At 49.2% G+C, this 12,711-nt stretch overlaps 1 protein-coding gene across 5 annotated transcripts in view; it reads left to right on the plus strand.

Annotated features, from left to right (window-relative positions):
* Positions 1-12,711, plus strand: part of LOC119973647 (monoglyceride lipase-like) — a 79,395-nt gene that overhangs the window by 4,784 nt on the left and 61,900 nt on the right. For 2 of the 5 annotated variants that reach the window (XM_038812026.1, XM_038812029.1), the window contains exon 2: positions 3,982-4,088. The exons of 1 other annotated variant lie outside the window; for it this stretch is intronic. In XM_038812026.1, coding sequence (XP_038667954.1) covers positions 3,982-4,088 — 107 coding nt within the window. Of the gene's footprint in view, positions 1-871; positions 944-3,981; positions 4,089-12,602; positions 12,700-12,711 lie in introns of those variants that run through there. 2 more of the 5 variants (XM_038812028.1, XM_038812027.1) reach the window with 2 other exon arrangements.

Genomic DNA, 12,711 nt, shown 5'->3' on the forward strand with positions numbered 1-12,711 from the left:
CTCTGCCCATCTGACCAATCCATTGATAGTTCCCTGCAGTCTTTAGCTTCCTTCCTCACTATTAACCACAATCCCAGCTTTGTATTATCTACAAACCTACTCATCATGCTTCTCACATGTATGTAGAAACCGTTATAAATACAGTACCACAAAACGCAAGGAGCCCAGTACTGACCCCGCAAACCCCCACTGGAACTAGATTTCCAGTCACAAAGGCAACCAGTAGCTATTACATTTTGCTTCCTACCGCTGAGCCAATTTGGGGGCGGCATGGTGGAATAGTGGTTAGCACTGCTGCCTCACAGCTCCAGGGACCCAGGTTCAATTCCTGCCTCGGGAGACTGCGTAGTTTGGACTTTCTCCCAGTGTCTGTGTGGGTTTCCTCCGGGTGCTCCGGTTTCCTCCCACAGTCCAAAGATGTGCAGGTTAGGTGGATTGGTTGTGGTAAAATCTCTCCTTAATGTCCAGGGATTTGCAGGTTAGGTGGGGTTACAGGGGATAGGAGAGGAGAGTGGGCTGAGGTAGGGTGCTCTTTCAGAGGGTCGGTGCAGATTGAATGGGCCAAATGGCCTCCTTCTGCACTGTAGGGATTCTATGGATCTACATTTCCACTCTGGGCAAATTTTCCATCCCAAGAGTTAGCAGGGAACACACCCCCGCCGACTCTGACAGTTCTGGTGCTAATTTGTGCTCCGGTGAACGTTTATTGGCATAGGGTGGGACTTCTGCCCCTCACTCAGGAGAAAGATTGGCTGGAAGCTCCCCAGTCCCTCCAGCAACAGCGCTGCAGTGGCTGGAAGAGGAAGTGCACCAAAGGGCCTGTGAGTAAGCTGAAGGCCTTGCCACCATGGGTGGAGCAATTAAAATTAGGGACACATGGGAGTTTCACGTTGGAGCATTGCAGAGACCCTGCAGCTCTGTATTGCTGGAGAAGATTACACAGGTAAGAAGCAAGAGGTTTGAGTGGGCAGCACGGTGGCGCAGTGGGTTAGCACTGCTGCCTCACGGCGCCGAGGTCCCAGGTTCGATCCCGGCTCTGGGTCACTGTCTGTGTGGAGTTTGCACATTCTCCCTGTGTTTGCGTGGGTTTCGCCCCCAAAACCTAAAAAAAAGATGTGCAGGCTAGGTGGACTGGCCACGCTAAATTGCCCCTTAATTGGAAAAAATGCTCTAAATTTATTTTTAAAAAAGAACTGCATCTGAGGATCAAATGCAGTGGCCCTGGACAGTCTTGTTGAACCTCAGGCCATGAGCAGAGATGGTCAGTTGTTCAGGGATGGAGTTTATGGTCTGCGAGCACAGGGCTGATTGATGAAATGATCATAAGAAGATAAGAAATAGGAGCAAAAGCAGACCATGAGAAGCCAGCTCTGTCATTCAATAAGATCATGAATAATCTGATGGCCTTCACACCACTTCCCTACCTGTCTCCCATAACCCTCTTGTTAATCCGGAGCTAAAGAAGAACCAGGCAACGTGTCTCAGCGACTGCAGTCCGGTGGCCTTGCCATCTATCATTATGAAGTGCTTCGAGTGGTTGGCCATGAGACACATCAACTCCACACTCCCAGAATGCCTTGGTCAGCTGCAATTCGCACACTGCCACAACCGGTCCACAGCAGACGCCATCTCCCTGGCCCTACACTCATCCCTGAAGCATCTCGACAACAAGGACTCCTACAGCAGACTCCTATTTATTGACTACAGCTCCGCCTTCAACACCATTATCCCAGCCAAGCTCATATCAAAGCTCCAAAACCTAGGACTTGGCTCCTCACTCCGCAACTGGATCCTCGACTTTCTAACCCACAGACCACAACCAGTAAGGATAAACAACAACACCATCTCCACGATAGTCCTCAATACCGGGACCCCGCAAGGCTGCGTACTTAGCCCCCTACCATACTTCTTATATACACAGAACTGCATAGAAAAATTTGGTTCCAACTGCATCTATAAGTTTACTGATGACACAGCCACAGATCTCAAACAATGACAAATCAGAATACAGGAGGGACATAGAGAACTTAGTGGAGTGGTGCAGCGATAACAATCTCTCCCTCAATGCCAGCAAAACTAAAGAGCTGGTCATTGACTTCAGGAAGCAAAGTACTGTACACACCCCTGTCAGCATCAACGGGGCCGAGGTGGAGATGGTTAGCAGTTTCAAATTCCATGGGGTGCACAACACCAAAAATCTGTCCTGGTCCACCCACGTCGACGCTACCACCAAGAAAGCACAACAGCGCCTATACTTCCTCAGGAAACTGAGGAAATTCAACATGTCCACATTAACTCTTACCAACTTTTACAGATGCACCATAGAAAGCATCCTATCTGTCTGCATCACAGCCTGGTATGGCAACTGCTCGGCCCAGGACCGCAAGAAACTTCAGAGAGTCGTGAACACCGCCTGGTTCATCACACGAACCTGCCTCCTATCCATGGACTCCATCTACACCTCCCGCTGCCGGGGGAAAGCGGGCAGCATAATCAAAGATCCCTCCCACCCGGCTTACTCACTCTTCCAACTTCTTCCATCGGGCAGGATACAGAAGTCTGAGAACACGCAAGAAGAGACTCAAAAACAGTTTCTTCCCGGCTGTCACCAGACTCCTAAATGACCCTCTTATTGACTGACCTCATTAACACTACACCCTGTATGCTTCATCCGATGCCGGTGCTTATGTAGTTACATTGTATACCTTGTGTTGCCCTATTATGTATTTTCTTTTATTCCCTTTTCTTCCCATGTACTTAACAATCTGTTGAGCTGCTCGCAGAAAAATACTTTTTGCTGTACCTCGGGACACGTGACAATAAACAAATCCAATCCAATCCAATTCAATCTTAAATGGAAGGTCTCTTATTTGAAAACTGTGCCCCCGAGTTCTAAACTTCCTGGCAAGGGGAAGCATCCTCTCTGTCTCGACCCCGTCGAGCAACCTCAGAATCTTAAATGATCCAATAAGAGCTCCTCGTGTTTTTCTAAACTCCAAAGAGCAGAGGCCTAACCTGTTCAACTGAGCCTGGGAATGGGTTACCATGTAGGCAACAGGGATTTGGATGGGCTCACAGTGGATAGAGGATGAGGGCCAGACAAGGAGGTCAGCTGAAAAGTCGCATTGGGAGGTAAAGTAAACGTGGCCGAGGGTTTCAGTGGCATGCGGCTGAATAACAGCTGGAGACTGGGCAGGCTCGGTGGCACAGTGGTTAGCACTGCTGTCTCACAGCTTCAGGGACCCGGGTATGATTCTGACCTGAGGTGACTGTCTGGGTGGGCATAGACATAGAACATACATAGACATAGAACATACAGTGCAGAAGGAGGCCATTCGGCCCATCAAGTCTGCACCGACCAACTTAAGCCCTCACTTCCACCCTATCCCCGTAACCCAATAACCCCTCCTAACCTTTTTGGTCACAAAGGGCAATTTATCATGGCCGATCCTCCTAACCTGCACGTCTTTGGACTGTGGGAGGAAACCGGAGCACCCGGAGGAAACCCACGCACACACGGGGAGAACGTGCAAACTCCGCACAGACAGTGACCCGGCAGGGAATCGAACCTGGGACCCTGGCGCTGCGAAGCCACAGTGCTATCCACTTGTGCTACCGTGCTGCCCGAGTTTACACTTTCTCCCCGTGTCTGCGTGGGTTTCCTCCGGGTGCTCCGGTTTCCTCTCACAGTCCAAAGATACGCAGTTTAGGTGGATTGGCCGTGCTAAATAGCCCCTTAGTATCCAAAGGTTAGGTGGGGATACAGTGATAGGACAGAGCATTGTTCTGAGGTAGGCTGCTCTGTCAGAGGGTCGGTGCAGACTCGATGGGCCAAATGGCCTCCTTCTGCACTGGAGGGATTCGATGTTTCTATGAGTGGTGACATTGCGGAGCTGAAGTCGGGGTTGAATTGCAGGGATTTCATGTCAGTTGCTTTACTTTGAAGTTGATGTTTGTTATTCTGCTGCTTAATCCTTCCAGGGCCCTCCTGATGTTGATACACAATGCCGGGGAACACTCTGGCCGTTACATGGAAGTTGTTTCACTGTTCAATAAGAAATCCCTGTTTGTATTTTCACACGATCACAGTAAGTACCGGCTCTCAACTCTAAAACCCAGCACATCAGCACAATCAGGAGAAGCAGAGATCCTACGGCATGATCTGGACAGGTTGGGCGAGTGGGCAAGCCAATGGCAGATGCAGTATAATTTGGATAAGTGTGAGGTTATTCACTTTGGAAGCAAAAACAGGAAGGCAGATTACTACCTGAATGGTTGTAAATTGGGAGAGGGGAGTGTGCAGCGGGACCTGGGTGTCCTTGTGCACCAGTCGCTGAAGGTAAGCATGCAGGTGCAGCAGGCGGTAAAGAAGGCTAATGGTATGTTGGCCTTCATTGTGAGAGGTTTCCAGTATAGAAGCAGGGATGTGTTGCTGCAATTGTACAGGGCCTTGGTGAGGCCACACTTGGAGTATTGTGTGCAGTTTTGGTCTCCTTCTCTGAGGAAGGATGTTCTGGCTCTCGAGGGAGTGCAGCGAAGGTTTACCAGACTGATTCCAGGGATGGCGGGACTGTCACATGAGGAGAGATTGACTAGGTTGGGATTGTTCTCGCTGGAGTTTAGAAGAATGAGGGGGAGGATCTCATAGAGATTTATAAAATTCTAACAGGACCAGACAGGGTAGATGTACGGAAGATGTTGGTGGGTGTGTCCAGAACCAGGGGTCCCAGTCTGAGGATTCAGGGTGAAGTTAAAAACTCGCCACTATTCTTAGAATTCCCCCTATACCAAAATGGGTCGATATTCTAAATGGTGAACAGGGATTCTCACTCCCTGACTCCGATGCAGGCTTCAGTGGGTGCTATTCAGGTCAAACTATGTTTTCAAGTTATCCCCCGGTATGACCCATACCTTCACAGAAGGTTTCATCTACTTACCACTTAGTAGCATAGATCCTGGGTCCCGCATTGCTAAGTAAGTAAAGTAGACTTTGAAATAACCACTGTTTCAGGTTAAACCTTTTAAATTCTTTTATTATTGTATATTTTTCTTTTAAAAGATGCAATCACTGTCTTTACAGAAAAGTAAAAAGATCTTGGGCGCGATTCTCCGCAAATGCGGAGAGTCGTGAAGGCTGCCGTGAAACCGGCCGTGTTTCCCGGCAGCCTCCGCGCCCCCTCCCAGGACCCGATTCTGCTCCCCGGTCGGGGCTAGCAGCGGGGCCCCGTGAACCTCGGCATCGCAGGCTTAGCGAACTTCGCTAAGCCCGCGCGCCAAGGTTAACGGCGGCTGACGCAAACGATGATGTCAGCCGCACATGCACGGATTGGACGGCTCCAACCCGCGCTTGCGCGGATGATGTCATCACGCATATGCGTAAAACCCGCGCATGCGCGGGCCAGTAAGCCCCTCAGCTGCCCCGCGGACTGATCCAGCGGGGCGGCGGAGGAACAAAGAGTGCGCGGGGTTCGGACCCGCTGCCCACGATCGGTGGGCACCGATCGCGGGCGCATGGCACCCTTGGCACGGCCGTGGTGCGGCCGTGCCAATCGGTGCCATGGTTATTCAGAACGGCACTTTGCGGCCGTTTTCACAAACGGTGAGAGCAGGTGTGTTGCCGTTCGTGAAAACGGCCGTAAAGGCCTGGGAAATCGGCCCATCGGCTAGGGGAGAATCGTTGCTCGCCAGAAAAAACGGCGAGCAGCGATTCGTGTCGGGGGGCGGGCGTGGGGGGGAGAATAGCGGGACGTCGGGAAAAATGTTGGGAAGACCCTTCCACTATTCTCCGACCCGTCGTGGGGGGTGGAGAATCGCGCCCCTTGCTTCTGGATCCTTCTGGTTGGTTGAAGGGACCTTCAGGTCCAACTTGACAATCAATCTTCTTTTTAAAATCTGATCTTCTTTAGATATATTCGCTGGTGAGCTCAGTTGCTATGTCCTATCTTTCCCATGTACCGAGCTGTGAGAGTTGGCTCTGCTGGCTGTCCCCTTTCTTCGGGTTTATATATTTTTCTGACAGTTTTTATGACTTTATTGTAAAGTAACTTTTATTTCACTTGGATTGTAAAAGGTACCTTTAATCTGAATTTTTCTAACACGACTAAGTATTCATTTTGGACATGGCCTCAGCCCTCAAATCAGATTACATTGTCCTTTGTGATGTTCAAAATGCTTTGATTTCAAGAGGGGTGTGAATCTTGGTCCCTGTCATTTCTATAGTTTTATTTTCCAATTGTGTCCCCAGCTCATAATCTTGACTTTGATTTTGGCTTTAAATTATGTTTCTCATAGACTGATAGTCTCCAATTTTCTTTAATTTACCTGGTGTTAGCAGAATTTCACACCTATATATTTGCCCCCCTAGTCATTCTTTTCTATCTGCTGATTTTACTTCAATGAAGGTGTGAATCATTACTTTTAGCTTAATGCTAAAAATCCACTTGGTTGTAACTTGAAAGGTTTACATTTATCACCTAGCTCAACTGAAACCCTCAACCATGCTTTTCCAGATGCTTACTAAGATAGTTAATTTCAATGAAGGTGTGAACCATTGTTTTTAGCTTCATACATAAATCCTGTGTGTTTGCTAAGCCTGTTTGGGAGAAAGAATCTGCATTTTATAATCCTGCTCTTTGCAGCTGCTGTTAATCCTTCATGGGATCTTTCCCTACATTCTCGCTTGTTTCTCTCAGACCAGATATTGCCAGACTTCCATGTTTCAAATGACACATCTTTCCATATTATCAATTACAAGGGTAAACCATTTCGGACAGAGACGAGGAGACATTTCTTCACCCAAAGAGTGGTGAGCCTGTGGAATTCATTACCACAGGAAGTAGTTGATGCTAAAACATTGAATATATTCAAGAGGCAGCTGGATATAGATATACGGCCTCCTCCTGCTCCTATCTTCTATGTATCTATTAAATGCAGCACTAGATGGTTATCCACTGGCTCCCGGCCTCGAGCATTCCCCCGGGATCCAGGATAAGTTGCTTCTGCTCCAGTGTGATGGGTTCTGAGATGGCTGATCTGCCCAATAATAATAATAATAATCGCTTATTGTCACAAGTAGGCTTCAATGACGCAATTTGAAGAGCAGGTGGTGCTTGAAGGATTGGGTAGTTGGGTAGTTGGCTTGTGCTCTCCGTCCGACATCTCAGCTTCACCTCCGCCTTACTGATGAACCCTCACTACCTGTTTGGTGCTGAATGAGCCTTCTCCATTTCAATTGGTCGCAAGCCAGGGTCTCCCATGAGTCAGTGGGAGGTTTGACCTCTTCAGAGGTGCTTTGAGGACATTCCTAGAGTACTTTTTTATTTGTTCTTGGGATGTGGGCGTCACTGGCTGGGCCAGCATTTGTTGCCCATCCCTAATTGCGCTGGAACTGAGTGACTTACTCGGCCATTTCGGTGGGGGGCAGTTCAGAGTCAACTGCACCGCTGTGTAGGTCTGGAGTCACATGTAGGCCAGACTGGGTAAGAACGGCAGATTTCGGACCCTGAAGTTAATGGTGAACCAGATGGGTTTTTACGACAATCTGCAATGGTTTCATAAGTTCATAAATTCAGAAGATATAGGAGCAGAATTAGGCCATTCGGCCATATCATGGCTGATATGTTCCTCATCTGCTACCTACAATGTTACAGACCAAGAGCTGGATTGCGAAAACAGCCAGAGCATCTTTTCCTTATAACACATGACCCGAGGAGCGGGAGTCGGCAATTTAGCCTCCCGAGCCTAAACACCCTCAATGTGATCATGGCTGATCCCAACCTGGCCTCAACTCCACCGTCCTGCCCGTTCTCCATAACCCTTCAACCCATTACCAATTAAAAATGCGTCTAACTCCTCCTTAAATTTACTCACTGTCCCAGCATCCACCGCACTCTGGGGGAACGCATTCCACAGATTCACAATCCTTTGGGAGAAGTAGTTTTCCTCAAATCTGTTTTAAATTTGCCAACTCTTATTCTAGGATTATGACCTCTCGTTTTAGAATGTCCCACAAGAGGAAGCATCAACTCCACGTCTACTTTATCCTCACCGTTTAGCATCTTGTTTACCTCAATTAGATCTCCCCTCATTCTTCTAAACTCGAGAAAGTGTAGGCGTAAACTGTTCATACGACAAACCCCTCATCTCTGGAATCAACCTAGTGAACCTCCTCTGAACTGCCTCCAATGCCGCTACATCTTACCTCAAATGAGGGGACCAAAACTGTGCCCAATACTCCAGGTGCGGTCTCACCAACGCCTTGTATATTTGCAACAACATCTGCTTACCTTTATACTCAATTCCTTTTGCTATAAATGTCAACATTCCATTTGCTTTCTTTATTATCTGCTGCACTTGCATGCACGTTTTCTGTGACTCATGCACAAGGACACCCAGATCCCTCTGCATTCGGAGCACCCCGAAGTCTCTCCCCATTTGGATAATTTGCCTTTCCATTTTTTCAATCAAAATGCATGACCTCAAACTTATCCACGTTAAACTCCATCTGCCACATTTTGGCCCACTCTCCTAACCTATCTGTATCCATTTGTAAGGTTCCTATTTCCTCATTGCAACCCATTGTTCCACCTATTTTAGTGTAATCTGTAAATTTGGCTCTAGAACCTTCTATCCCTGTATCCAAGTCATTAATATAGATTGTAGATAGCTGGGGCCCAAGGACCGAACTCTGTGGCACCCCACTAGTTACATCTTGCCATCCAGAAAAATACCCATTTATCACAACTCTCTGTCTCCTGTCCATCAGCCAGTCTTCTATCCAAGCTGATAAATTGCCCCTAATCCCATGTGATCTCACTTTGTGAATCAACCTTCTGTGTGGCACCTTATCAAACACCTTGCATGAGTCCAGATATACTACATCTACAGGATCCCCATTATCCACTTTGCTTGTTACATCTTCGAAGAACTCAAGCAAATTAGTCAAACATGATTTGCCCTTCATAAAACCATGCTGACTCTGATGGATAGCCCTTTGGCTTCACAAATATCCTGATATTCCGTCCTTGATAATTGATACTAAACATTTTCCATCAACAGATGTCAAATGAACTGGTCTGTAATTTACCACATTCTGCCTCCCTCCCTTTTTGAATAAAGGCGTTACATTAGCATTTTTCCAATCCATTGGAACCTTTCCTGTGTCCAGTGAATTTTGGAATATTATAACCAATGGGTCCACTATCTCTGCTGCCACTTCCTTTAACACCCTAAGATGTAGGCTATCAGACCCTGGGCACTTGTCTGCCCTCGATCCCAAGAGTTCGTTGAGCACCATTTCCATATTGATGCTGATTGTTCCAAGTTCCACCCTTTCTATTCCCTCTGAATTACCCATTCCGATAGGAATGGTACTAGTGTCATCCACCGTGAAAACTGAGGCAAAGTATTGATTTAGCATGTCTGCCATGTCTGTGTTTCCCGCTATTAACTCACCGGTTTCATCTTCAAGTTTGCAACTCTCGTCCCTTTTAATAATAATAACAATCGCTTAATGTCACGAGTAGGCTTCAACAAAGTTACTGTGAAAAGCCCCTAGTCACCACATTCCGCCGCCTGCTCGGGGAGGCTAGTACGGGAATTGAACCCGCGCTGCTGGCCTTGTTCTGCAGTACAAGCCAGCTGTTTAGCTCACTGTGCTAAACCAGCCTCAATGTACCTGCAGACGCTTTTGCTATCCTTTTTGATATTGTGTGATAGTTTTTTTTCGTAATTTACCTTCGATTTTTTTTATTACTTTTTTAGTAACCTTTGTTTATGTTTGAAGGTTTCCCAATCTTCCAGTCTGCCACTGGATATGATATAACGATATGAAATGAAAAACGCTTATTGTCACGAGTAGGCTTCAATGAAGTTACTGTGAAAAGCCCCTAGTCGCCACATTCCGGCGCCTGTTCGGGGAGGCTGGTACGGGAATTGAACCCGCGCTGCCGGCCTGCTTGGTCTGCTTTAAAAGTCAGCGATTTAGCCTGGTGAGCTAAACCAGCCCCTATGATGTAACATTTACCCCTCTTCCCATCTTTCTTCCTCACTGGGATATATTTTAGTTGTGAGGGGTTGAGTATCTCCTTAAACTGAAAACAACAATAGTTAATCAGTTGTCCTACCTTTTAGCCTTCCTGCCCAGTCTACAGACCTCAAGCCTACGTCATTTCCTTTGTTTAATTCCAGAACATTGGTGTGAGACTCCACTTTCTCTCCCCCAAACTCAATCTTGTATTCCACCATATTATGGTCACTACTCCCTAGTGGATATTTAACTGTGAGGTCATTAATTAATCCCTCCTCATTACAAACTACCAAATTGAGAGTAGTCTCCTCCCTGATTGGTTCCCCAACATACTGTTCCAGGAAGCAATGCCGAATGCACTCAATGCTACCCGTGTCAAATTGGTTCCTCCAGTCTGTTTGCATATTAAAATCACCCATTATTATTGCCGTACATTTCTTGGAAGCCCCCAGTATTTCCTGGTTTATACTGTGCCCCACTGTAGAACACCTGTTTGGGGACCTGGAGATTACTCCTACCAAGGACTTCTTCCCTTTGATTGGACAGCTTGATCTCCAGTGCCCATGTCATTTCTCATGACAGCACCGATCCCTTTCCTCACCAGCAGGGCTGCGCCATTTCCTTCTCCTTTCACTCTGTTTGTCTGAAATACTGCGTCCCCTTGGACATTCAATTCCCAGTCCTGGGGCGGGATTCTCCGACCCTCCGCCGGGTCGGAGAATCGGTGGGGGGGGGGGGGGGGGGGGGGGGGGCGGCATGAATCCCGCCCCGCCGCTCCGATGCCGGCTGCCGAATTCTCCGCCGCCGGTTTTTGGGCGGGGGTGGGGATCACGCCGCACCGGTTGGGGGCCGTTGGCAGTGCCCCCCCTCCCCCGGCTATTATTTGGGCCTCAATGGGCCGAGTGGCCACCCGTTTACGGCCAGTCCCGCCAGCATGAAATGGACAAGGTCCATACCGACGTGATCTGGCTTTGAGAGCGACCTGCGGAGTCCTCGGCGGGAGGGGGGGGGCGCAGGGGGATCCGGCCACGGCAGGGCCCCCACAATGGCCTGGCCTGCGATTGGGGCCCACCAATCTGTGGGCGGGCCTGTGCCGCGGGGGAACTCTTTCCCTCCGTGCGGCCTGTGTAAGGCTCCGCCATGGCCGGTGCAGAGAAGAAACACCCTGCGCATGAGCAGGAATCACGCCAGCGGTTCTGCGCATGTGGCAGAACATGCTGGCGCTCTTGCGCATGCACCAACTCGTGCTGGCCGGCGGAGGCCATTCGGCGCCGGTTGGTGCGGCGCCAACCACTCCAGCGCCGGCCTAGCCCCCAGGAGTGCGGAGGATTCCGCATCTTCTGGGCAGCCCGATGTTGGAGTGGTTCACGCCAATCTTTGGCGCCGGTACAGCCCACCCCGACGGTTGTTGGACAATCCCGGCCCTGGTCTCCCTGTAACCACGTTGCAGTAATCCCCACCAAGTCATAACCTTTTGTTTCTATTTGCGGCGTTAGCTCAATAAGTTTGTTACGAATGCTTTTTGCATTTCAATTCAAAGCTTTCAAATTTGTCTCAATGTTAGATTTCCCTACTCGCCGATATGGCGGGAATCTCTGATCCCCGGCTGGATCGGAGAATCGGCAGGGGAGGGAGCGCGATTCACGCAATGTCGGTCTGCCGATTCTCCGGCCATTGGCGATCGGCGTGGCGCTGGTCAGAGCGCCCCCCTCCCGGCAATTCTCCGTGTGGGATGGGCCGAGTACCCTCGGAGTTAGGCCGAGTCCCGCTGGCGCCGTTCACATGTGGTCCTACGCATCCGCATCCATCCTGCGGGGGGGGGGGCCTGGTGGGGGGAAGGGAGAGCCTCCACTGTGGCCTGGCCCGCGATATAGGGCTACCGATCGGCTGGCCGGCTTCTCCTGGTGGGAGCCTCTTTTACTCCACGCTGGGCCCCTGTAGCTCTACGCCACGTTTCGTCAGGGCCGGCACGGAGAAGGAAACTAGCGCGCATGCGTGAGTTCGCGCTGACCTGGGGAGCCTGTTTGACGCTGGTATCGGCATCTGGAGCTGTGTGAGTCGCTCTAGTGCCGTGCTGGACCTCTGTAGGGCTCAGGATCTCTGCTCCTGGGGGCCTGTTGATGCCGTCGTAAAACGTGACGGCGTTTACGACGGCCTCAACACTTAGCCTCAGGATCAGAGAATCCCACCCATGTTCTATCCCTCACTTTTATTTTCTGGTAACCATCCGCCACATTGCTAACCTGCAGTCTTACCCCCTCCTTTAAATTGGGTTTTCTAGCTTTCCCTTCAACTGAACCCTGCCCCCCTATTTAGTTTAAAGCCCTATCTACAATCCTAGTTACCTGATTTGCTAGGACTCTGGTCCCAGTGTGATTCAGGTGAAGACAAACCCTTCGGAACAGGTCCCCCCTTCCCCACTACTGGTGCCAATGCTCCATGAATTCAAATCCATTCCTCCCACACCAATCTTTGAGCCACGCATCCTTAATCTTATTGATTCTATGTCAATTAGCTCGTGGCTCAGGTCGTAACCCAGAGATTATTACCTTTTTGGTTCTGCTTTTTAATTTAGCTCCTGAACTCCATGGAGGAGATAATTTTCAGCAATATGGGTCCGGCTTCATCCGAGCCCATAGCACCCAGCATCACTGAGGACAATGAGGATAATGGTATGTTCCGAA

The sequence above is a fragment of the Scyliorhinus canicula genome, chromosome 11 (genome assembly GCF_902713615.1).
Source record: "Scyliorhinus canicula chromosome 11, sScyCan1.1, whole genome shotgun sequence".
In the NCBI taxonomy this organism is placed as follows: Eukaryota; Metazoa; Chordata; class Chondrichthyes; order Carcharhiniformes; family Scyliorhinidae; genus Scyliorhinus; species Scyliorhinus canicula.